Here is a 21,497-nt window from a genome sequence, read left to right as displayed (position 1 = left end):
GAACCAATAAGAGAGTTTGGTGATGTGAACACAAAATCTACAAAAATAGGCTGGAAAAGAGTGCGCAAGCAGGGCCCATGGAAAGAGTCGTAGAGATTGCGCCTGAGCAGCTAGGCCCCAGCTACTACCTGGATAACCTGCCTTCTGGGGCCAACCCCACCCAACCACGTACACACACCCACTTAGCTAACTCGCACTGCTATTTCTCTTGGGGGGGGGGGGGAGTATGAACCACAGAGCACCCATTTCCCACCAACTCCCAGACAAGGCTTCTGTGTGGCCAGTTCCCCAGCAACCACCTACCCGTTTCCCTGAAAATGAGACCTAACAGGAAAACAAGCCCTAGCATGACTTTTCAGGATGACATCCCCTGAACATAAGCCTTAATGCATCTTTTAGAGCAAAAATTAGTATAAGACCGGTCTTATTTTCAGGGAAACATGGTAGCTCATTGGGGTCCTTGGGAGGGCACGGCCACTCACCCATGGTCCCACACTTGGGTCTCCATCCTGAACCAGCACCTGACCCAGGGTCTGGCACACTATAGCTCTTAAGCCAAGGTACAGTGGGAATTCGAATATACACACACCCTTAGAAAACAAAGTGTCCAGATGGCCAGCTCCCCACCAGCAGGCCCCACCCCAGCTTGGTCAGCCATCTCTGGGTCCAGTGCACCAACTGGTACACATGCAGTCTCAGAAAACGAATCTGAGTAGAAGAGAGGGTGGGAAGTGGTTCCAAGCAAGGGAAAAGGAATTTCGTCGGAAAGTCTAGCGACGTTGCTAGAAGAAACCAAGGCATCTCAAGAGAGCCTGTGCGGGGAAGCCAGGAGCTGGGCAGGTCGGTGCAGCCATTTGTTGAAGTCAGAACCAGGCAGGCGCAGTGACCTCTGGCCCACCGCCCTAGAATCCAAGGCCCAGTCGTCCTGCTCTGAGTTAAAAAAAAGGGTCACCTGGGTGAGGTACAGGACGGGAGAGAGAAGGGGCTGCTTCAGCGGTCATCAGTTTGCGCTGCGGTCTCACCTAGCGTGGGGCTAGCACCCAGGAGCACAAGATAAGGGCTCTTTATTCACTAAAGGAGTGAAACGGCCCAGCCTCTGGTCTGCGGGCAGAGCCAGTCTCGGGCAGGAGGCGGAGAATAGGACCCCCGCCGCGGGACTGGGGGAAGGGATGTTAGAGCTGAGGTCTGGAGGACAAGGGGTGAAGGAAGGCGCGGGAGGACAGCGAGCCGGGGTAGACCCTCCGCGCTTCGGCCCTCTCCTCTCCGCGCCCCGGCCTTCCGAGCCTCGCAGGGACGGCCGTTCTTAGGCCCTCCGACCTCTCAGGAGGGGGCTAGAAGGAGTCATCATCTGCGCCGTGACGACCGAAGGGGGTGCAGAGTCCTCCTCCGCTACACCCGAAACTCGGGGGAGGGGGCGAGGGAACCCGCCCCGCCCCTCCTCGTCCCGGGACCTCCCGCCCCCCGGGCCGAGAGGTGAGCCCATTGGCTGGCGGGGCTCCCCGCGCCGCGCCCATTGGCCGGCCGCACTGAGGAGCACGCGGCCACGGTGGCGGGCGCGCAGTCGGAGGGCGGCGGACTGGCCGAGGGCTGCACGGGCGGCGAGCAGCGGGCATGGTGGGTGCGGGGCTGCGGGCGGCCGCTCGGCTCTGGCTGCCGTGCCGAGGCCACGGCGGGCCGCGAGCCGCCTCGTCCTCGCCCTCCTGCCCTGGCTGCGGCCCCCCGGGTCCCGGCGCCCACTGCCCGGGCGCTCCGCGCTCTGCGCCCGCCCCGTTGCCCGCCGGCGGCGCGGAGCTCAGCGCGCACCTGTGGGCTCGTTACCAGGATATGCGGAGACTGGTGCACGGTGGGTGAGCCCGAGTGGGACGGGCGCCAGTGGAGGGGGCTGTAGACGCGCGCCCGGGCGGCGGACGGACGGACCGAGCACCAGGGCACCGCCCCCGTGCCGTCCGGGCGCCGCTCTTCAAGGGAAGCGCCCCTGTGAGGCTCGCCGGAGCTCGGAAGGCCGGGCTGCTCTTCGGAAGAGGCTCCAGCGGGTAGTCCAGAGAGCCTCTAGGGACGCCCCGACGCCCGGAGGCGGGCGAGTAGGCGGTTTGTTCCCTGGCTCAATTTGCAGGAGCTCGGGGTTCCTGAAGCCACCGCCGGAATTCAGGGCCCCGGCGGTCTTTACTCGGGATCCACCCTCCGGGCGGCCGCGGCTGAAACGCCCCCAACCCCTTGTTCCCTTAGGGGCCCTTAGTTAGGGTAGGATTACCAGGGACAAAGCCAGCCGGCGGTGCTGGCCGGAACGGACTCCTAGGGACTGGCCGACCTCAGCGGACGCCGACTAGACACTTTCAGACACCTCTAGATTACGGCCTGGAGGCCCGGAGCTCTCAGCGTTGGTTGGAGAAACGAGACCAAGTAGCCCCAGTCCCTTGGAATCCAGAAGGGTTGCTGCATCCTTGGCCAGGGCACTGAACCTCCGGTAGCCTCTTTCCTCCCTCTGCAAAATGGGCTGAGGAAGCCTGAAGCCTTCTCTCAGAGGGATAAGGCTGGTGAGGACTCCCTGGTGAGGCCAGAGACCTGAGAGCGCGGATACTTGTTCAGGGGTCCCCTGGGGCCCTGCTTCTGCAGCAGCCAGATGTAGCCCTATCACTGATCAGCTGGGTGGTGCCCAGGAAGCCTCACTCTCTCAGACCCCTTGTGTCTTAGGGTGTAAAACAATCCTGGAGTCTCTGTCATAGGATTGTGATGACTTGGAAAGAACCAGGCCAAGAAGGGGCAAGGGAGCTGCCGGAAGAGCCCCTAGGGGTGACAGGGCTCTCATTGTCTGATAAGACAAAGTGGCCCTGTCTAGAAGAACAGCTGACTGAACAGGGGCTGCCACTCCAGTTATGTGGAGGCCTGGAAGTGGTGGGTGAACTGGACTCACCTCTTGAGAAGCTAAAGGCAGAATGGTTAAGACCCCTGGGAATGATGGTTTTGAAGCCCATGGGCCTCTATTAGGATGCCGTCCCCCACCCTCAGTAGAGGGGACAGGTCTGCGATGCTGTTTAAGAAGATGTCTTTGCTCTAGACCTGGGGAAGACCCTCTGTAGAGCAGCTTGAGAAGCCTACCTCATAGTTGTCGGGGGAGGGACATAGGTCTAATGAGCTTTGTCTCTCAGGGCCCACAGGGATCTTCAAATCTTCAGAGACCCCCAAGCTTCTCTTGATGTGAAAGGGGCAAGATGCCATCATTTCCAAGACTGGAGTGAAGATTGAACAAGATGAGCCTCTAAGGCACCTAGCAAATGCACCCATCAGCAGCTGGCATGGTGCCATTCACAAATCAGTCTCTTGACTGCTGTGGGGAGGGGTTGGCCTTGGAACCTGGGGGCTGAGGGCTGAGGAAAATGGAGGATGGAGGGCTGGGCAGTGGGACCAGTGAACTTCGGAGGCAAGGGCATATCCTCCTCACCTGGCCCTGGGCACCACAACAACCCTGTGGAAGACAGTGGGACCTTGTGCCCCAGAGCTATTGTTTTTTTCAGTCCAGAAGTTGAGTCAGGAGGCCAGGCCCTGTGGGCTGCTTCCTCATCCTGCTTTGTTCCGGGAGGATTGTCCATCCCTAGGAACATCCTCAAGGGCAGAGGCGAAAGCCAGAGCTCTATGCCAACGGGCTGCACCACCAAGCAGACCCCTCCCCTCCTGGGGGCTGCTGGACATTGTACCCAGAGTCACAGTTGGTACCCAGGAAATCAGGATCATGGGCAAGGGAAGGCCCAGGGTCCTACTGACACCAGGTGAGGGGCCTCTCAGAAGCAGCTGTCTAGAAGGCTGAAATCAGCTGATTATTATATGTGTTCAAGTGAGGAGAGTTTTGTCTGCACCCACGAGTCATCTTGGAAGAGGCTGCTCTGTGCCAGGCCTAGGTTGGCCTGGGGCTGCCAGAGGAACCAGCCACACCTGTTCCCCCACCCACACCCTGCACTTGGCTCCAAAGGAAAGGGTACGGGCGGAGCCTGTGTTCCAAAGGGGCCTCCAAGGCCAATGCTTGCAGCCTGGGAGTTCATCAGGGAGTGTCTGCCTCTGAACACAGGCAACTGCCAGGCATGCTTCATGGGCAAGGGCTTCTGCTTAAAGATCATGACTATTATGGCTGAGACAGGAATTCCTTAGAGGCTTGGGCTTCAGCCACAGGCTAGAGGTCTCAGAAAAGGAGCCCAGAGGCACATCACTCTTTTAATCCTACATTTGCCACAGTGGGAATGCTGCACAGAGCACAGTCCATATGACCCTCTTAGTAATTCTATAAGTACAATTTTTATTCCCCCGTTACAGACAAGGAAGCTGAGGCCCAATAGTGATGTGATTTTCTTGAGGTTCTGGCCATGAGAAGGAGGGCTTGGTCTGGTCTCTGACTCCAAAGCCCATGCCCTTTCCCCGTCCATCTCCCCAACTGTACAGATGGGGAAACCAAGGCAGATGAGCCTGGGACCCCAGAGCCCACTGTACACAGTGTCCCACTCAGCCCCTCTGGAGCAACCAGGGGTTTGGGGTGGCTATGACCACATTCTCAGAGGGGAGCAGCCTGGTTAATGGCCCAGAACCCGACATCACACGTCTCGCCTGTTGTAATTAGCAATGTTCCCTGGCTAGAGGCAGCAAATGTCATTACGTGGGCTGGCAGGCAGCTGAAATCCGATTAGAGAGGCCTTGCTCCAAAGGCTGTGGCAGGTGCTCGGAGCTGGGAGCCTGAGCAGCAGAGGGGCCACCCAATAGTGTTCCTAAGTCCCAACCCCAGCTTCAGGCAGGTGGAAGGCGTCGGCAAGCAGCCGTGTGGGCAGTGGGGCTTACAAGGGCCTGGAGGAGGCTCCGGCTTGGTGCAGCTGGTGGGCTGCAGGTGCTAGTGTAACCCAGGACCCACAGGTAGGAGCTGCAGCCTGAGCTCGGTCCATTGCCAGCTCTGCCTTGCCCCACCCATGTGATCCTGGGCAGGTGACCTCTCTCTGAGCCTCTGAGTTTGACCACCTGCAGCAATGGGCTAAGAGTGCCCGTCCTGGGGTGTTTGAGCCTCCCAGGGCTGGGCGCCTGCAAAGTGCTTGGTAACCGTTTGCAGCTGCTGGGATCATCTTCCTCATACTTGCGTCTCCTTCCTCTAGACCTCCTGCCCCCCGAGGTCTGCAGTCTCCTGAACCCAGCAGCCATCTATGCCAACAACGAGATCAGCCTGCATGACGTTGAGGTCTATGGCTTCGACTACGACTACACGCTGGCCCAGTACGCAGACTCATTGCATCCAGAGATCTTCACTGCTGCCCGTGACATCCTGATTGAGCACTACAAGGTGAGTCTGGCCAGGCCCTCAGTCTCAGGCCCCGGAGGCTGGCCGGGCAGGTGGCTGAACCGATCTCCCGAGGCGACTGCCCAGCCGGCAGGTCTGGCAGTGCTACTGGCTCAGGCCGGGCCTGCTTTCCCCTGACAGTACCCAGAGGGTATTCGGAAGTACGACTACAACCCCAGCTTTGCCATCCGTGGCCTCCACTACGACATTCAGAAGGTGAGTCATAGCCCACTGACTCCCTGGCCCCTCCTGACTAGATGTGTATCGAGGCCACTTCCTTAGCCCCCTCCCAGTCCCCTGTGGGGGTGTCTCGCCTGTCTTCCCCCTGGGCCTCAAAGCTGTAGCTTCCTCTTGGCATGTGCGTGATCCCCTTGATACCATCCAACTGGGCCTTCCTCATGGGAGCTCAAAGAAGTTGGCTCATGGCCAATGGGGAACTCCTTCCTCGCCACCCATCCCTCTCCCCTGGTGCCCCAGAGCCTTCTGATGAAGATTGATGCCTTCCATTACGTGCAGCTGGGGACGGCCTACAGGTCAGTGCTGACTGCCCTGACCCCACGCAGCCCACTGCTCCCGATCCACACTCCTGCCCCACCCCACTGTCCCCCACCCTCTGCTTCAGCCTGGGCTCAGGACCACTTGGTTCTGATGATGCCTGTGTGCCCACCCCAGGGGCCTGCAGCCTGTGCCAGATGAGGAGGTGATCGACCTGTACGGGGGCACCCAGCACATCCCACTGTACCAGATGAGTGGCTTCTATGGCAAGGTACTTGCTCGTCTGCTGCTGCCCAGGGCAGCCCACTCAGTGCTCTCACTGTGGGCGCTGGCTCCCTGGGAGGCCGTGCCCACACTGTGGGGGGCCAGCCCTGACCCACAGGCTGTACCCCTCCACCAGTGTCCCAAGGCAGATTCGGAGGCCTTGGTGTCCAGAGCTGGGGGTTGTGGGGCTGGAGGGGTTGCTAAGGCAGCGGCCCCCTCCCCAGGGTCCCTCCATCAAGCAGTTCATGGACATCTTCTCGCTGCCGGAGATGGCACTGCTCTCCTGTGTGGTGGATCACTTCTTGGGCCATGGCCTGGAGTTTGACCAAGAGCACCTCTACAAGGACGTGACGGTGAGAATACTGGGCCTGCTCAGGGTGGTTGGGAAGGGGAAGTCCAGCCACAGCAGAGCAGGCCCCCCTGGTCCCCACTGCACCTTCACTGTGCCTCCACTACCCCCAGGATGCCATTCGAGACGTGCACGTGAAGGGCCTCATGTACCAGTGGATCGAGCGGGACATGGGTAAGCGTGGACAGTAGCTGCTGCAGCGTGCCTGGGCAGGGGCTGCACTGGCCCTCACCTCCCATCTCCCTCTTAGAGAAGTACATCCTGAGAGGGGATGAGACGTTCGCCGTCCTGAGTCGCCTGGTGGACCATGGGAAGCAGCTGTTCCTCATCACCAACAGTCCTTTCAGTTTTGTGTGAGCCCCGCCCCACTCTGTGGTGGGAGGAGGGAGCAAGGTGGGGGCTGGGTGGGAGCAGGCAGGCTCAAGCCTCCCTTAGACCACATGCCACCTGTGCTACCTGTGCCCAGGGACAAGGGAATGCGCCACATGGTGGGTCCCGACTGGCGCCAACTCTTCGATGTGGTCATCGTCCAGGCGGACAAGCCCAGCTTCTTCACCGACCCGCGCAAGTATGGGCTTGGCAGGGGCAGTGGGGCCAGGGAGTGGGGACTGGCCTTGGCTCACCACCCTGTATGGTTGGGGTAGGGACATCCCTGTGCTGACGTGTGGCCCATATGAGCAGGTGGGCCTTTGCAGAGTGGGACAGTGCCTGGCTCGTGGTCCTACACAGACTGGAAATCAAGCCTTGTACCTGCCCCCACCCACCCACCCTAGGCCTTTCAGAAAACTGGATGAGAAGGGCTCACTCCAGTGGGACCGGATCACCCGCCTGGAAAAGGGCAAGATCTATCGGCAGGTGAGGCCGTCTAGGAGGGAGTAGCACCTGGCGGGGGCGACAGGGCTCGGCAGAGCCTCAGGTGGAGGGGGCAGGGGCACGGCCTCCTGGGTCCTGACCAGCCACCACACATCTACTGTGGGTCTGTCCCCTCGCGCTGTGGGCCTGTGTCAGGGGCACCAGGGCATGACTTTCAGGGGACAGGCCTGGGCAGTGTCAAGGGCTTGGCCTCTGGGTCAGGTTGCCTGCATTTGAATTCTAACTACACTCCTCGATGGCCATCAATGGCCGAGGGAATCTGGCCGAATTACTTGGTCTCTCTGTGCCTTAGTTTCCCCATCTATAAAAGAGGTGTAATACTCAATTCGAATTGTGGTGTCAAGGCCTAAGACTGGCTGGGCATTCACTAAGTGCCCAGTAAATGACACTGTTATTACTTGGGGACTGAGCACTGCTGCAGCCTGACAAGCCTGGTGGAGGCCCCTGAGCTGGGCCGGTGGGGAGGCCTCTAGGGAGAACCCCTTTCCTGATTGGCTAGGAAGATGAGAAGAGGCCTGATGCGGTTTGGGGCGGGGGTTGGCTCTGAGCAGGAGGTGATTAAGGCGTTTGGCCCTGGATGGAATGTGGAAATCCTAGCTGAGTTGGTGAGCTGGGCTTCTTGGAGGCAGGGGATCCAGAAGCTGCAGGAGGGAGGAAGCCAGCAGTTGGGCCAGGGGCACATCCACAGAGAGCAGCCTCGAGGTACCCAGTGCAGAGGCCTGGCCTGCATGCTCTCCTCCCGCCCTGCTGTTCCCCAGCTCTCCATGGCCCTCGCCGCACCGGCTCTTCCCCTCAGCTGTGAGGGTGCTGATCTTTGTCTTGGCATTTTGTCTGAGCCTGAGGAGGGTCACGCACCTTTGTAGGGAACATGTGACTTTTTCTTTGGCAGTTTTTAGATTTTTCCTTATGCCTGATGTTCTGAGAGAAAGAAAGAGGGCGGGACGGAGGGAGGGAGGGAAGTGTGTGATCCTACTTGTTTCTCATCTTTCTTTGCTCTCTCCACCTCTCCCTTCCTCCCTCTCTCTGTCTCCTGTTGTGCCGTCAGATTTTTTCTGTTGGTTCCCTCAGGGCACATCCACTCCTCCCATCATACCTTCCTCTTCAGCGAGATCCCCTGCTCCTCATTTTTGAGATTATTTCAAAAATGATGTCTTTCACAGCCCCCGGTACCCCCCTGGGCCTCTCGCATGCACAGACTGCTCTAGTAACTGCTTTTTGCTGGGTGTCAGACTTCTCACCTGGGTTGTGGGCTCCGGCCCCACGGCCACTGTACTTCCTGCTCTGCACCCCCCACCACCATTTCTGCTCCCCTGTGAGTTCCTCTGTTGTTAGAGCCTGGCTGAGTGTTTTCCTCTTTTCTCTGGCTTTGGAACAGGATGGCCTCACAGTCAGGTCTGCCATTGGTCTGCTGGGTCCCTCTGGGCTCAGGCCGGGGAGCCCAGGAGGACACCAGGGCCACGGGGTCACTGCTGCAGTTTGTTTCCCACAAAAAATCGACTCAGTCCCTACCCTGGGGTGAGTGTGAGGCCACAGGGTGGGGAGACCCTAGAGGCACGGGGCACTGTGCCAGGCCTCCAGGAGACCGCCCTGCAGCTGGCAGACCCCCTTTCTGAGTGTGAGGGGGAGCTGGCGAGAGCCAGAGCCCAGAGGGACACAGGGCCATGGGAAAGGGCAGCCCAGCATCCGGCTGGAGGGGCCTCACTACCTTCGGGGATTTGGGAGGACGGGTAGAGAGCCAGGCGTGTTTCTGGCAGCCCCATGGGAGCCCCTTCAGCACACTGGGCTCAGCGGTGTCCCCCACCTTCCCCAGGGAAACCTGTTTGACTTCCTGCGTCTGACAGAATGGCGTGGCCCCCGTGTGCTCTACTTTGGAGACCACCTGTACAGTGACCTGGCGGTAAGGGGACGAGACAGGGTCACGGGGAGGGGAGGGAAGGGAGGGAGCCCTAAAGTGGGTGCTGAGCCCTGTCCTCACTGCCCCCAGGACCTCATGCTGCGGCACGGCTGGCGCACAGGTGCCATCATCCCCGAGCTGGAGCGCGAAATCCGCATCATCAACACAGAGCAGTACATGCACTCGCTGACGTGGCAACAGGCGCTCACGGGGCTGCTGGAGCGTATGCAGGTGTGTGTGTGTGTGTATGTGAGGGCGTCCCGGGAGAGGGCCTGGGCTGCCACTGGGGCACACACCCAGCACACACCTTGTCTCGCCCAGACTTACCAGGATGCGGAGTCCCGGCAGGTGCTGGCTGCCTGGATGAAGGAGCGGCAGGAACTGAGGTGAGCAGCGGGCCTGGGGCGGGAGGCCCGGCCGGCCTCTCCTGTGCAGCCCTTCCAGTGCCCCGTGTCTCCCTCCCAGGTGCATTACCAAGGCCCTGTTCAACGCTCAGTTTGGGAGCATCTTCCGCACCTTCCACAACCCCACCTACTTCTCTCGGCGCCTCGTGCGCTTCTCCGACCTCTATATGGCCTCCCTCAGCTGCCTGCTCAACTACCGCGTGGACTTCACCTTCTACCCGCGCCGCACGCCCCTGCAGCATGAGGCCCCGCTGTGGATGGACCAGCTCTGCACCGGCTGCATGAAGACACCCTTCCTCAGCGACATGGCCCACATCCGCTGAGGGCAACTTTATTGTCCGGAGCAGGTCCCAGCCCCTCCTGCCCCGCCCATGCTGGGCCTCGTCCACACAGGCAATAAAGTTGCCTTCCTGCTCGTGCGTCTGCTTCAGCCCCAGCCGCGTCACTTGACCGCGAGGATCCTCTGGGTGTCGGGAAAGTCCTCCTCCAGGAGCGAGTCCTGCGGGGAGGACGTGTGTAGCTGGGCCGAGAACCGGACCCTGGGCGCACTTCCACATTCCCCTGCCCCACTCACGTCAAAGGGCTCACAAAAGGCATCATGGCTGCCAAAGACGGGGTTGGGGATGGAGACCAGGGTTGGGCTGGTCCCTTCCTGCCACGGGGAAAAGTCATCATCAGCGTCATCTTCTGCCTGAGAAGAGAGGTGAGTGGTGAGGGGCCTTCAGCAAGATCAGTGGACCCCGAACCCCCACCTACCCTTAACCCAACCCTACCTGGAAGGCAGAGAAGCCAAAGCCTGTGGCCTTGCCTCGAGCACGGAGGTAGATGGCTCCGGCCACCAGGCCCAGCAATGCTGCAGCGGCTACCACAGCCCCCACACCTGCTGCCATGGGTGGGACTTCAGGTGCCACCACTGCCCGCTGCAAACAGGAGAATATCAGGAACCTGGCCAGAGCTGTCCCCTCTTCCCTTGCAGCTCTAACTGCTCCCCCAACTCCACCAACTCACAGGCTGTGGGGGTGCCAGGAGGGGGCTGGCCAGAGCATGGATGATGCCATTGAATGCCATGATGTCCCACACGATGACATGACTAACCACAACCGCTCCTGGGGCCTGTGGGGAGAGCAGAGTCAGGCCCAGTGGGTGAATGAGGGCCAGGGCCAGCAGGGGAGGGGAAGTGGCTAGACTTACCCCAGGGGCCCAGGAACTGTTACCAGGGCCCACATCACTAATGACCAGGCTGAGGCCCGAGTGGGAGGGGAGCAAGGTGCCCTTGCTGATGTTGGTGCTCAGGAGGGTGGTGTTGGAGGCATGTAGCTCCAGGTCTGGACCACTCAGCGTCTGTCGGCAAAGTGAAGGCCATTCAGCCTGTTGCCCTGGGCCAGCCAGAGGGAGCAGGGTCCGGCCCTGCTCTGCCCAGACCCCCTGCTACTTACCATGTTATCCACAAAGCCTTCGTTGACAGGGACAAAGAGTGTCTTGTAGGTGAGCTCATTGTCCAGGAAATCCAGGAAGTCAAGACCTCGAGGAGTGGCATTGGCATAGCCCAGCAGCATCTGGGAGGGTGGGAAGACAGGGTTGTGAACAGGACCCCTCCCCAAGGATCCCAGCTGCCCCACACCCCCTGGGCCCCTACACACCCCGTAGAAAGTAGAGAAGTTGGCAGTGGCGGCCAGTACATCAAGCAGCTTCCCGTTGCACGTGCTGGTCCCATCGCCCACAAAGCCTTCGCGGCATCGGCAGGCCACGTCTGTGGGAAGGGGATTTCAGTAGGTTGGGGGATGGGTGGGGTGGGGCAGAGCTGGAGAGAAGCATGGTGGGGGTGGCTGCACCTTGCACACGGTAGCAGTAGGCATCCCAGCGCTCCGACAGGTTCTCCCGGGTGCCCAGGCTGACTACGCCCACCTGACCGTCACCACAGTCCGCCGAAGGGAAGACGACGGGGTGGGCAGCCGAGCCGTTGGCCAGCCAGCCCACAAGGCACAGGTGGAAGCCCAGCTATAGGGGCAGGAGAGGATGCTGAGACCCCAGGCCCAACTCCCGTGGCCCCCACAGGCTGGGCTCCATGCTCCTGGGCCCCACATACCTGCTGGGCAGCTGAGAGCTGAGGGAGAGAAGCAAGGACAGCTCCTTGGGCCCCACATGCCACCTCAGCCTCTGAGAAGTTCAGACTATAAGGGCCACTGGGGGCCTGAAGGTGGAAGACACCCGCGCGTTTCTCTGCAGAAGGGAGGGATGTGTGGTCAGCCAGAGACACGGAGGTAAGGTCAGGGCACTAGGAGCAGAAAGGGAAGCGCACCTTGGAAGTGCAGGTCAGTGCACACAGCATCCACGTGACAGGGCGGGGGCTGGCCCAGGCAGCGGTCTACAGGTGGCTCGGGCTCCTCCAGACATTGCACTCCGTCACCCACATAGCCAGCATGGCACACACAGCGTCTCATGTTCTAGGGTGGGGGATCAGGTGGCGGCCCTTCAGGAACTGGGGGATCCACTCTGTGCGGTCTCTCCACCCTGCTGCTTGCCACCCCTCCTGCTCACCGGGCCAGTGCTCAGGCAGTCAGCGTGCTCGCTGCAGCCGCCACGGTGGCCATCTTCGCAGGGGTTGCGGGCCCGGCAGCTCCAGCCATCACCCTCGTAGTCTGGCAGGCAGGTGCAGTTGACCGCTGTGCCTACCTGGCTGCAGTTGGCATGCTCACTACAACCACCACGCCCATCCTTGCACAGGTTGGCCACTGGGGGCAGGGAGAGAGTGGGTGGACCAGGTGGCAGGAGGGGAGCGTGGCCACCCTCCTCACGTCCCCAGCCACCTGCTCACCTGTGCATGTGCGGCCGTCCCCTTCATAGCCCAGGCTGCACTCACAGCTGTTGCCCGTGCGGCACACTGCCTGGGGTGCACAGGGTGGGGCACACGCAGACTGCAGCTCTGTCCCCCAGGGCCCACCCCACACATCCAGGTTAGTAGCTGCTCTCCTGGATGTCCCCAGGCCCCCCATCTCAGTGCCTCCTCCTGAGTGTGCAGTTGGAGAATGCACTAGTGAGTGCAAGGTGTGCACGAGGACCACTCACCCAGCTGCACCTCACAGCGCGGCCCGGTCCAGCCCTCATCACAGAAGCAGGAGCCGGAGCCCCCAAGGCCCTCATCACAGTGGCCATGAGAGGTACAGCGGCAGGCTGGGGAAAGGGACAGGCAGGAGGATGGAGTGGCACAGGGGCCGAGGGCATCTGGTCAGGGCAGTGCAGGACAGGACAGCCTACCTTGGCAATGAGGCCCAAAGGCCCCCGGGGCACAGAGTTCACATGCTGTTCCAGCAAACCCCGAAAGACACCTACACTGCCCGCTGCCGCTCATGCCGTCCATGCACACACCGTGGTCACTACAAGGGTGGCTGGCACCCCCAGGGCAAGCTAGAGGATGGGGTGGGAGAAGTGAGGGGGAGCCAGGGGCTCTCATTAGAACCCCGCCCACAGGTACCCCCAGCCCAGCCTCACTGTCCATCCTTCACCCACCGTCTGCCCAGGCTCTTCCAAAAGCAGCAAGCACCCCAAGTCGTCACATTGCTGAGAACCCTCCAGGCCCTTATGCTCTGGAGAACACCCAGACCGCTCCCTCCCCCAGCACACGCCACCAGGACCTGCACCATCTAGACACCACCCTGCCTTAGAGCATTCTCTCCTAGTAAAATCCACTCTCCCAGCCCCTGACCACCCCAACACCCCTCAAACAATAGCCAGAGCGGTGCCCTTGGTTATCCCAGAGGCCAGAGGAGTCAGTCAGCAGCATCTGCAACCTCAGGACACCCACCTCGGCACTCACTGCCGTAGTGACCAGGGCAGCAGCTGGGCTTCCAGGTGGTGGTGACACAGTTGCGGTGGCAGCCCCTGCCCAGACCTTGAGGCTGGCCCCAAATGCTGCGCAGTGCCAAGGAGCGCAGTGGAGGCGACGTCCAGAACTTTGAGTAGTAGCGCCAGCAGGCCTGGGGGCTGCCCTGGGCCAAGAAGAGTCAGGCTGCAAACAGCCTGAGCTTGGTGGTGCCTAGGCCCTGCCCAAACCCGCACCCAGCTCCCAGCCCCTTACCTGCTCCCGTGAGCCCTCAGGACAGGGCGGTTCCCGCCCACAGATGCTGCAAATCTTCTGGAAGGGATGGAAGCCAACACAGAAAGATCAGGTGGATGGACAGTACAGGTGCGCTTGGGCCCCTACCGGTCTACCTCAGGCCTCCCTCACCAGCCACAGTGGCCGAGTCTCAAAGCGGTCACAGCGGGCACCAAGGCCAGGTGGTTCCAGAAGCTGGTCGATGCCGTAGGCCAGGCCACCCTCAAAGGGCAGGTGCCGCTGCACAATGCGGGCGTCATCTTCACCCACCATGAGCTCACCCTGCAGGTGGGGAGGATATGGGGTACATGGGGGGTCACAGTTGTACTGCAGCCAAGCCCCTTCCTCTTTCCCTTATTCAAGCCTTCTCCCCAGACTCACCGGCCGGGCACGGCTGCAGGAAAAGGAGATAGGGGTTCCATGCATGGTGCGGAGTGGGCCCAGGTTGGGCAGGTCAGATGCCAAGGCCTGAGCAGATGGAGCCACGGTTGGAGCTAGGCAGGAAGGCTGGGTGGCAGGCAGCGGGGCCCAAGGTCTGGGGTGTACCCACCTCGATGTTGCGGATCACGTGGCCCCGCAGAATGGCTGCCAGCTTGTCACGGTGGTCCTCATGGTACAGCCAGGCCTGGCGATCGGGTGGCAGGGCTTGCAGGGCAGAGTCTGTTGGCCACAGCATTGTGAAGGGCCTATGGGACACATCTCGAAACAGGGGCAGCAGACCAGCCACCTGTGGGTGGGGGGGAGGAAGAGAGGGGCGGCAGTCACAGCCAACTGAGAGACTAGTGGACAGAGATAGGCGGCTGGACCGCAGAGCCCAGCAAGGGGCTACAGGCACCCAGGCAGCCTTCCCACCAGCCACACTCCAGTGTAGCCATTGCAGGTGGATATATGTGTGGACATGCAGGGATAAACCTGCACACCCCTTGACTGTTGTTAAGTACGTAGGCATACATAGCACGCCCTTGTTCTCACACTGGGAAGCTCATGCACACACACAGATGTGCACACTCACACGAAGGACAGGTCTGCACGCAGGTGGGTGTGCACAGACAGGTGAGCACACACAGCTACACACACACTGACGGTCACCCATAAACACACATACGTGGTCACACACTGACAGGCCCACACACAGGAGCAATACCTTCACAAGGCTGCTGAAAATCTTGTAACCGAAGCTATCCGCTGCAGCGGTGACATTTCTCTAGGGAAAGGCACTGGTGAGACGGGAGGTCAGGTGGGCAGGGAGGGTCCCAAGCCCCAGCCACCTGCCTCCCAGCTCCCAGGCTCATGCCCAGGGCATACCCGCGGGATCGGGGCAGCGTCGGGCTCCCAGTGGAGTGCCTCCGGCGGCAGCAGGACACGGTCGATGAAATGCAGGATGCCGTTCACTGCCTGGTGGTCACTGCTCACCACTCGTGCGAAGTCATTGAGATAGATGCTGCCCTGGGGGCGGGGCATGGGCACAGGGGGCGGGGCATGGGCACAGGGGTTGAGCCAGGACTGAATGAGGCTGGGTTGAGCAAGTCTTCGGCAGAAGGTAGGCGGGGTCAAGACAGCGAATCCTCCCTCCCTCCCATGGAAACAGCAGCGGGCCCAGGTGGGAGTGGGAAGCAGGACACCCGTAAAGGGCCAGGCTCAGAAGTCCTGAGCCCGGGAACAGGCTCGTGGTAGTGGGCGGGGTCAGGGCAGGAATCAACTCTGTTTCCCTGAAGCCCTCCCTGGTCCAGGGGAAATGAGAGGGTCTTAAACTCGTGGGGACAGAGCGTAGGGCACAGGAGCTGGGGATTGACAACCGCCGAGTCTTGGGTCTGTGGACCGCCGATGTCGGGAGTGGGGCCCGGGCTCACCTCCCTCTCGCTAAAGCGCAGTGGGTGCCCTGAGAGCGTGGTTACGTAGCTCTCCTCTAGCAGATCCTGGCTCCGCAGCTGCCGGCACCCAACCACGTGGTAGCGGAACACCAGCTCGCGATGGGCTCCAATCCGGGCCAGCTCGTCCTGGAGTGGAAATCGTGAGGGTAGAGGGTGGCCCTGACTGCTTTCTCTGCCCAACCCCCCAACCCTGGAGTGCTCGTCCCTCCCCAGCCTTTCTCCTGCGGGCTGCGTTACCTGCGACAGGTTGGTCATCAGATCTGCGTGCGGCACAAAAATTGTGAAAGGCCCGTTGCCCTTGAGCTCATTGTATTTCTGGAGGAGGAAGGGGACCGCTTGAGTGGAAGAGGGGCAATCTGGGACCAACTGTGGTCTTCCACGGATCTTTCAGGGGAAGACTTGGACCCTGAGAGACCAGGCTAGCCAACTCCCTGACCAAATGAGAATATCAAGGCCCAGAGGCAGGTGGGACATGCAGGGCAGAGAGGCGCAGGCTGGACTAAGGAAGTGAAGGCCGGTTGGTCACTCACCAGGAGGTGGAGGCTGAAGAATGAGGCATGCTTGTCCCGAAGGAGCTCCTGGGGGGGCGAGGATCAGCTCAGATTTTGGGTGGCCCCCACTCAGGGCCTGGTCCCTATCCCAGCACCTGCAGCCCAAGGCCTGACCCAGGCAGAGATGAGGAAAGGAAAGCCAGGGGCGTCTGAGCTGGGATCAGGATTAGTTTCATGTAGGGTTTCCAGGCGGAAATTCCCGCCTGTTCTCGGGAAATTTTTTCACTTTTCCGTTCCCAAATCCCAAGGAAAGTTGGTCGGGAAATCGGGAAACTCAGCTCCTTGAACCCAGGTGGTTGGCAGTATCCGCTGTCACTTTGTGGAAACGATTCATCGTGGAGAACAGAAAATAGTTTATATCTTGGGATTCGGGAATGGGAAAGCGAAAAAAATTCCTGAGAATAGGCAGGAATTCCCACCTGGAAACCCTAGTTTCATGGATCAAAGCTGGGTCAGGCCCAGGTGGAGTCATGGTTCAGGCTCAGGGCCAGAATCAGGATCAAATATGGAATCTTAATTAATATCAGGCCTAAGGGATGCCTTGGGTGAGGGATCCCACTTGGGCATCATTACCAGGCTGACTCGGGCACGGCAGATGAAACCGTCACCCACGGTGTGGGCTGTATCACAGGTGCATGTCCTCTGGCCATCCCCTGAGCTTTTGCACACGGCATAGGGGCTGCAGCCTCCGTTATTCTGAGGCAGGGACAGGAGAGAGAGGCATCAGTGGCTCCCAGGGTCCCTCTGCCCCAACTAGCCCTGAGGAAGGGGCCGTGAAGGTCCCTGTCCAACCGCCAAAGCCCTGTTTCCTACTGATCAGTCAGACTTGAGCTCATGGGGAGGGCAGCTTACCCTGCTGGGGCAAGGAGGGCTGCTTCCAGCCTCAGTGCCCTCCCCCTGTGAAATGGGGTGGGGCTGTGGGCCTTACCTGGGAGCAGGGGTCCAGGAGCTCGCAGGTCCGGATGCCGTCTCCACTGTAACCCTCGCGGCAGCTGCAGGAGACCTGTCCCAAATCCTGATGAGTGGGGCAGCTGAGACCCAGGAGCAGGCCAGTGCCCTGGACAGAAGGAGCAACGCTCCCAGGCATAGCCTTGGTGGGGGAGGGGCGCCTCCCTATGGGGAAATGGCACAGCCCCAGTGTCCAACCCTATTGTGCTGACCTGCTCAGGACCTGTGGGGATACATTCGGCGTGCACGTGGCAACCCCCATGGCGGATGAGACAGCTGTTAGCTTCTGGGGGAAGAGATGCTGGGGTGAGGAGTCCCGAGGTGGCCCCTGCATTCATCTGTCCGTTCAGGGGCTCATCCCCTACTCTTAGCACCTCAGGGGTGCCCCTCCACCCTTCCTACTCTAACTCAGATCACCGAAGCCAAACCCTTAGCCCCACAGACACCCAGGTTGGGGATCCCAGCCTCACCCTGGCACAGCTCCCCATCGCCTGTGTAGCCGTCCTGGCAGGTGCACGTCCGCTGCCCTGGTGCCACCTTCGTGCAGTTGGCATGGGGGGAGCAGCCCCCATGGTCATGGGCACAAGGGTCCACCTCTGGGAGCAGATGATCCCAGAGAATTGTGAGGAGCAGGCAAGGGGACGGAGAGGGGACAGGGGAGACGGGCGTGGGAGAAAGGAAAAGGTCAGAGGGAGGGCTGAGACCAGAAATGGGTTAGGGAGACAGAATGGACCTAGAGGGAATGGAGAGGGCTTGGCAGGGAAAGCTACCCCCAAATTTCAGGGGGAGCCCAGGGCATTAGTGTGGCTTGACCTGAGCAGTAGGTGCCGTTGCCCGAGTACCCTGCGGCACAGATGCAGGCGGGGACTGCTGCCAAGTCCTGTACACAGCTGGGAGGGATGGCAAGGGTCAGCCTGTACCCGCCCAGACCCTGCCCTGACCCTAGCTCCCCCACCCACTTTCCCACCTGCTCCAGGCTGAGCTCACTCACTTGGCATTGGGGTCACACTTCTTTGTGCAGAGAGGGCCACTGATTTCTGAGGGGTAGGAGGATGGGTTGGTTCTGGTCATTCAGACCCAGGAACCACCTCCCTGGGAGTCACCTGCCTCCCCTTTGGAGCCACTTACTCTGGTCACAGCGGAGGCCCTGCCAGCCCACATTACAGACACAGCTGCCATCCCCTCGCAGCCCCTCCTGGCACAGCCCATGGACACAGTGACACACTGGAAGTAGACGAAAGAGGACCAGAGTTACCCATTGCCTCTGTCCTGCCCCTGCTAGGGTGTCTCCATGACCGACCGCTATCCTCTGCCAGGATGCCCACCATCCCTGCTCCCTCCCCAGTCCTCACCTCCAGTGCAGTTGGGCCCGTAGCGGCCCAGCTCACACATCTCACAGGCCGTTCCATGGAAGCCCTCGTGGCAGTGGCACTCCCCGCTGCCCAGGAGCCTGTCCTGGCACTGTCCATGGCCTGAGCACACCCCACCCAGACCCCCTGGGCACGGCTCGCACAGTGTGCCAAAGAACCCGGGGCAGCAGTCAGGCACCTGCAGGGAGGGGGTGCAAGAATAGGTCGAGCACAGGCCAGGACAGGTATCAAGGGGAAGCAAACCTCAGGAGAGGGGAGGGCATCCTGAGGCCACAGAGCCATAGAACAAAGTGAGTTGGACCCTGGGAAATGGAGACTGCTTTCCACAACCCTCCCCCATGGCAGGGGTGAGATTCAAGCAGCAAAGGACTATGCCAGATCCCACAGTGAGGGACAGAGCAGGGCCCAGTTGTTACCCTTGGGACTTAGTTGATGGTGTCAGCTCTGGGCCCTTTCTCCTTCTGGGCCTCATCCCTGCTCCCTGGGGGCATGGCCACAGGGACAAACACTGGCCCCTCTGACCTCAGACCCTTCTCCCTTGCTCTTTTTCCGGGATTTTGTTTCAGTGGCCTCATCCTACTCCGAGCCCTGCCTCTGCCTTTGAAATCTAATCTAGGCTCCTCCTAGACCCCCACTCCCATCTCCTTCTCCCTGGTCAAAGATTTGGGGAGGGGGTTGGTTCAGGGCAAACCTGGATCCTCTTGGCACATGTGTAAGAACAGCCCCGGGAGAAGGAATAGCCAGATCGATAAACGCAGCTCTTCTTGGGGGTGTTCTGGAAATGGAGACAGGAAGGAGGTCTCAGCCAGTGGCTTGGATCGGGTCAGGGCAGTGAACAGGGAGACAGACAGACAGACTACAGGTGTCAGTGGGTGAGACAGATGAACAGGACAGCAGAAGTGGCAGAGAGGGACTGAGATAGGTAGACCCGATGGGGACAGAAAAGGCAGGCTCCAGGCCTGAGCCACAGGGCCATAGGGTACAAGTCGGAGTGAGGCCTGCTCTGGGCAGACCTGGGCCCAAACCGCCTGGCCTCTGCCAGGGAAGTCGAGCGGCCCACACCATTCCAGTCCCCCACGCCTGGGCAAGCACAGCTGGACCCGGGGTTTGGACACCTTGGTGGCAGGGAGAGCAGGCGAAGCAGGGATGGAATCGTGCTATGCCCAGCCTCACCTCCAGCTGGAAGCCCTGAGTACAGCGGAATTTCCTGGTACAGTTTATACATTTCTCCTGGGGGGAAGGAGGGCAGAGAGTCAGGTGGTCTTGGGGAGGGGGCCCCAAACCCACCTTCCTTCCTCCAGGGCAGGCTGACAGCTGTCCCCCCCCTGACCAAGAGCTCCTCCCGCCAGCCAGTACCTCCCAGCTCTGAGCTCCCGGCTGCCCTCCTCTGGCCCCAGACTGTTACCCGCAGGGACTCAGCGTGGCTATGTAGGCAGCGGCTTGAGCCCACCGCCAGGACCCCCGAAATGCCAAACAGTGAGCCGCCAGGGGCCTCCAGCACAGGTCCTTCCAGCGGCACGTGGTTCACCTCAGGCTGAGGAGTGAAGCAGGAGGCTGAACCCAGCCCATCCCACCCCACCCTCACGTCGGGGCTATAGGGAGGCCCCCAGGGCTGGGGCTATGTCCACGGATGGGAGTCTCCCAGGCTGGGCAGGCCCTGGAGCAGAGGTTGGAGGCTCCCAGGAGGAGGCCTCCAAAGAGAAGGAGCCTTCAAGAGCATTGTGCTTGAGGTAGGGTCTGCTTGGCCCCACAAACCTGGCCACTATGGTTGTAGAAGACAAGCCAGTGGGCAGGGCCCAGGAGGGAGTTGCGGTGTCCACCCCTCCGCAGGGCTTCTGTGGAGAGTGCCTCCCCCAGGATCACGTGGTGTCGCACTGTGTCTGCATCCTGAGGGGAAGGAGAAGCTCAGGGGCTCCAGGACTACTCCACCGAGCGCCCTGGAGAGCGGCATTCCTCCCACTGTGTCCCTTTGCCATGGGATGGGAGGCTCACCCTCTAAGCCTTCACCCTTAGCCCTCGGTTTCCCCCTGGCCCAGTGACCTCACCAGGCTGCTGCTGTTGCCCTGGGCCTCCAGAGAGCGGTTTGTGGGCACGAAGATGGTGTAGGCACTGGCAGCCTCAATCTGGGCCACCAGACTGTGGTGCTAGGGACAGAGGGCTAGGGTCAGGGGGTATGCATAAATGCCCTCAGTCCTGACCCTGGCAACCTGCCAGCCCTCCCCCTCTCCTCTTGCCCTTACTTGCAATAGCTCCCGGAAGAGGCGGAAGGCAGGCACTGAGTCCAGCTGCTGCAGCAACCCCTTCCCAGCCAGCACGTCCTCTCTTGGAGGCAGTAGGACCTAGCATGTAGCGTGGGGGCTGGTCAGTATATCACTGCCTCTTGGCTGGCCTAGGGGGTTCCCTGTGCACACTCCCCTCCAGCCATACCTGGCTAAGGACATGTAGGACACCGTTTGTGGCAAGGAGGTCAGCCACATCCACGCTAGCATTCTGCACCCAGACCCTCTGGAAGGCAGCAAGGAGAGCTCAGCCAGAGGTGGGCACAGGTAGACACTCAAGAGTGGGTGCAGCACCAACAGAGGGGCTGCTGGGCACGCAAGCACCCAAGGAAGCCTCCAGCCTGCCCCAGACACCCTCAGACTCAGGACCGACCAGGTGGGCACACAGACCCCCAGCAAGGCCCATGCCTGAGAGGAATGGTGCACACGCAGACAAAGCTGGACAGGCAGCCCCCAGCAGGGCAGTCACTTCTGGCCCAGAGATACTGCACTTCAGCAGAAGTGGAAGACCAGTACACCTTCTGAGGCCAGCCCTGCAGGGCAAGGGAACCCCAATCTCATCCCTTGGGGACCCCGGTCCAGGAAGCCTGTAGCCACTCAAGTTCCCTCCCATGCCCTGCATGCCACTCTTCTGCCCAGAGTTCACCACGTACCCCACTGGTGTTGCGAATCTCCCAGCGTGTGGTGGGGCTCAGGGTGGCCATAGCCTGCCCACCCATTCGGGCCAGCTCCTCCTCAGAGAAGGCACCCTGGAGAAAATGGGCCCTGAGGGGGCATAGTTGGGGGGATCATAGAACCAGG

At 60.8% G+C, this 21,497-nt stretch overlaps 2 protein-coding genes across 7 annotated transcripts in view; one reads left to right on the top strand and one right to left on the bottom strand.

Annotated features, from left to right (window-relative positions):
• Nucleotides 1-1,539: 1,539 nt before the first annotated feature.
• On the top strand, nucleotides 1,540-10,003 carry NT5DC2 (5'-nucleotidase domain containing 2). 2 transcript variants are annotated; one of them, XM_074313070.1, is made up of 14 exons: nucleotides 1,540-1,843; nucleotides 5,124-5,308; nucleotides 5,447-5,521; nucleotides 5,822-5,838; nucleotides 5,978-6,071; nucleotides 6,289-6,417; nucleotides 6,527-6,587; nucleotides 6,664-6,766; nucleotides 6,880-6,981; nucleotides 7,187-7,268; nucleotides 9,097-9,183; nucleotides 9,271-9,411; nucleotides 9,502-9,566; nucleotides 9,646-10,003. In XM_074313070.1, the coding sequence occupies exons 1-14, from the start codon at nucleotides 1,612-1,614 to the stop codon at nucleotides 9,905-9,907; spliced, it is 1,635 nt and encodes a 544-aa protein (XP_074169171.1). In that variant the 5' UTR covers nucleotides 1,540-1,611; the 3' UTR covers nucleotides 9,908-10,003. The 2 variants fall into 2 exon arrangements, with proteins under 2 accessions (XP_074169171.1, XP_019579878.2); XM_019724319.3 differs by having other exon boundaries at nucleotides 1,542-1,843; nucleotides 5,783-5,838.
• The window catches only part of STAB1 (stabilin 1), a 27,350-nt gene continuing 15,734 nt past the window's right edge, over nucleotides 9,882-21,497 (bottom strand). Inside the window, exons 30-69 of one of the 5 annotated variants that reach the window (XM_074313069.2) lie at nucleotides 21,350-21,461; nucleotides 20,845-20,922; nucleotides 20,658-20,756; nucleotides 20,463-20,561; nucleotides 20,173-20,304; nucleotides 19,823-19,951; nucleotides 19,591-19,647; nucleotides 19,109-19,192; nucleotides 18,400-18,595; nucleotides 18,176-18,271; nucleotides 18,039-18,084; nucleotides 17,861-17,937; nucleotides 17,518-17,643; nucleotides 17,260-17,333; nucleotides 17,028-17,114; nucleotides 16,673-16,795; nucleotides 16,079-16,126; nucleotides 15,786-15,863; nucleotides 15,528-15,674; nucleotides 14,983-15,123; nucleotides 14,822-14,881; nucleotides 14,228-14,404; nucleotides 14,059-14,145; nucleotides 13,810-13,959; nucleotides 13,660-13,716; nucleotides 13,387-13,570; nucleotides 12,840-12,989; nucleotides 12,651-12,755; nucleotides 12,400-12,507; nucleotides 12,123-12,316; nucleotides 11,884-12,028; nucleotides 11,671-11,804; nucleotides 11,417-11,582; nucleotides 11,225-11,334; nucleotides 11,021-11,140; nucleotides 10,776-10,925; nucleotides 10,593-10,697; nucleotides 10,358-10,504; nucleotides 10,159-10,275; nucleotides 9,882-10,083 (exon numbers count right to left, since the gene is read on the bottom strand). In XM_074313069.2, coding sequence (XP_074169170.2) covers nucleotides 10,027-10,083; nucleotides 10,159-10,275; nucleotides 10,358-10,504; nucleotides 10,593-10,697; nucleotides 10,776-10,925; nucleotides 11,021-11,140; nucleotides 11,225-11,334; nucleotides 11,417-11,582; nucleotides 11,671-11,804; nucleotides 11,884-12,028; nucleotides 12,123-12,316; nucleotides 12,400-12,507; nucleotides 12,651-12,755; nucleotides 12,840-12,989; nucleotides 13,387-13,570; nucleotides 13,660-13,716; nucleotides 13,810-13,959; nucleotides 14,059-14,145; nucleotides 14,228-14,404; nucleotides 14,822-14,881; nucleotides 14,983-15,123; nucleotides 15,528-15,674; nucleotides 15,786-15,863; nucleotides 16,079-16,126; nucleotides 16,673-16,795; nucleotides 17,028-17,114; nucleotides 17,260-17,333; nucleotides 17,518-17,643; nucleotides 17,861-17,937; nucleotides 18,039-18,084; nucleotides 18,176-18,271; nucleotides 18,400-18,595; nucleotides 19,109-19,192; nucleotides 19,591-19,647; nucleotides 19,823-19,951; nucleotides 20,173-20,304; nucleotides 20,463-20,561; nucleotides 20,658-20,756; nucleotides 20,845-20,922; nucleotides 21,350-21,461 — 4,552 coding nt within the window. In that variant the 3' untranslated portion in view covers nucleotides 9,882-10,026. Of the gene's footprint in view, nucleotides 10,276-10,357; nucleotides 10,505-10,592; nucleotides 10,698-10,775; nucleotides 10,926-11,020; nucleotides 11,141-11,224; nucleotides 11,335-11,416; nucleotides 11,583-11,670; nucleotides 11,805-11,883; nucleotides 12,029-12,122; nucleotides 12,317-12,399; nucleotides 12,508-12,650; nucleotides 12,756-12,839; nucleotides 12,990-13,386; nucleotides 13,571-13,659; nucleotides 13,717-13,809; nucleotides 13,960-14,058; nucleotides 14,146-14,227; nucleotides 14,405-14,821; nucleotides 14,882-14,982; nucleotides 15,124-15,527; nucleotides 15,675-15,785; nucleotides 15,864-16,078; nucleotides 16,127-16,672; nucleotides 16,796-17,027; nucleotides 17,115-17,259; nucleotides 17,334-17,517; nucleotides 17,644-17,860; nucleotides 17,938-18,038; nucleotides 18,085-18,175; nucleotides 18,272-18,399; nucleotides 18,596-19,108; nucleotides 19,193-19,590; nucleotides 19,648-19,822; nucleotides 19,952-20,172; nucleotides 20,305-20,462; nucleotides 20,562-20,657; nucleotides 20,757-20,844; nucleotides 20,923-21,349; nucleotides 21,462-21,497 lie in introns of all 5 variants that reach the window. The other 4 variants (XM_019724317.3, XM_074313066.2, XM_074313067.2 and 1 more) reach the window with 4 other exon arrangements.

This window comes from Rhinolophus sinicus, chromosome 5, assembly GCF_057876585.1.
Source record: "Rhinolophus sinicus isolate RSI-liver-muscle chromosome 5, RSI-T2T, whole genome shotgun sequence".
Taxonomy (NCBI): Eukaryota; Metazoa; Chordata; class Mammalia; order Chiroptera; family Rhinolophidae; genus Rhinolophus; species Rhinolophus sinicus.
Note: the sequence above shows the minus strand (reverse complement) of the source record. Positions and strands in the feature narration are given on the sequence as shown.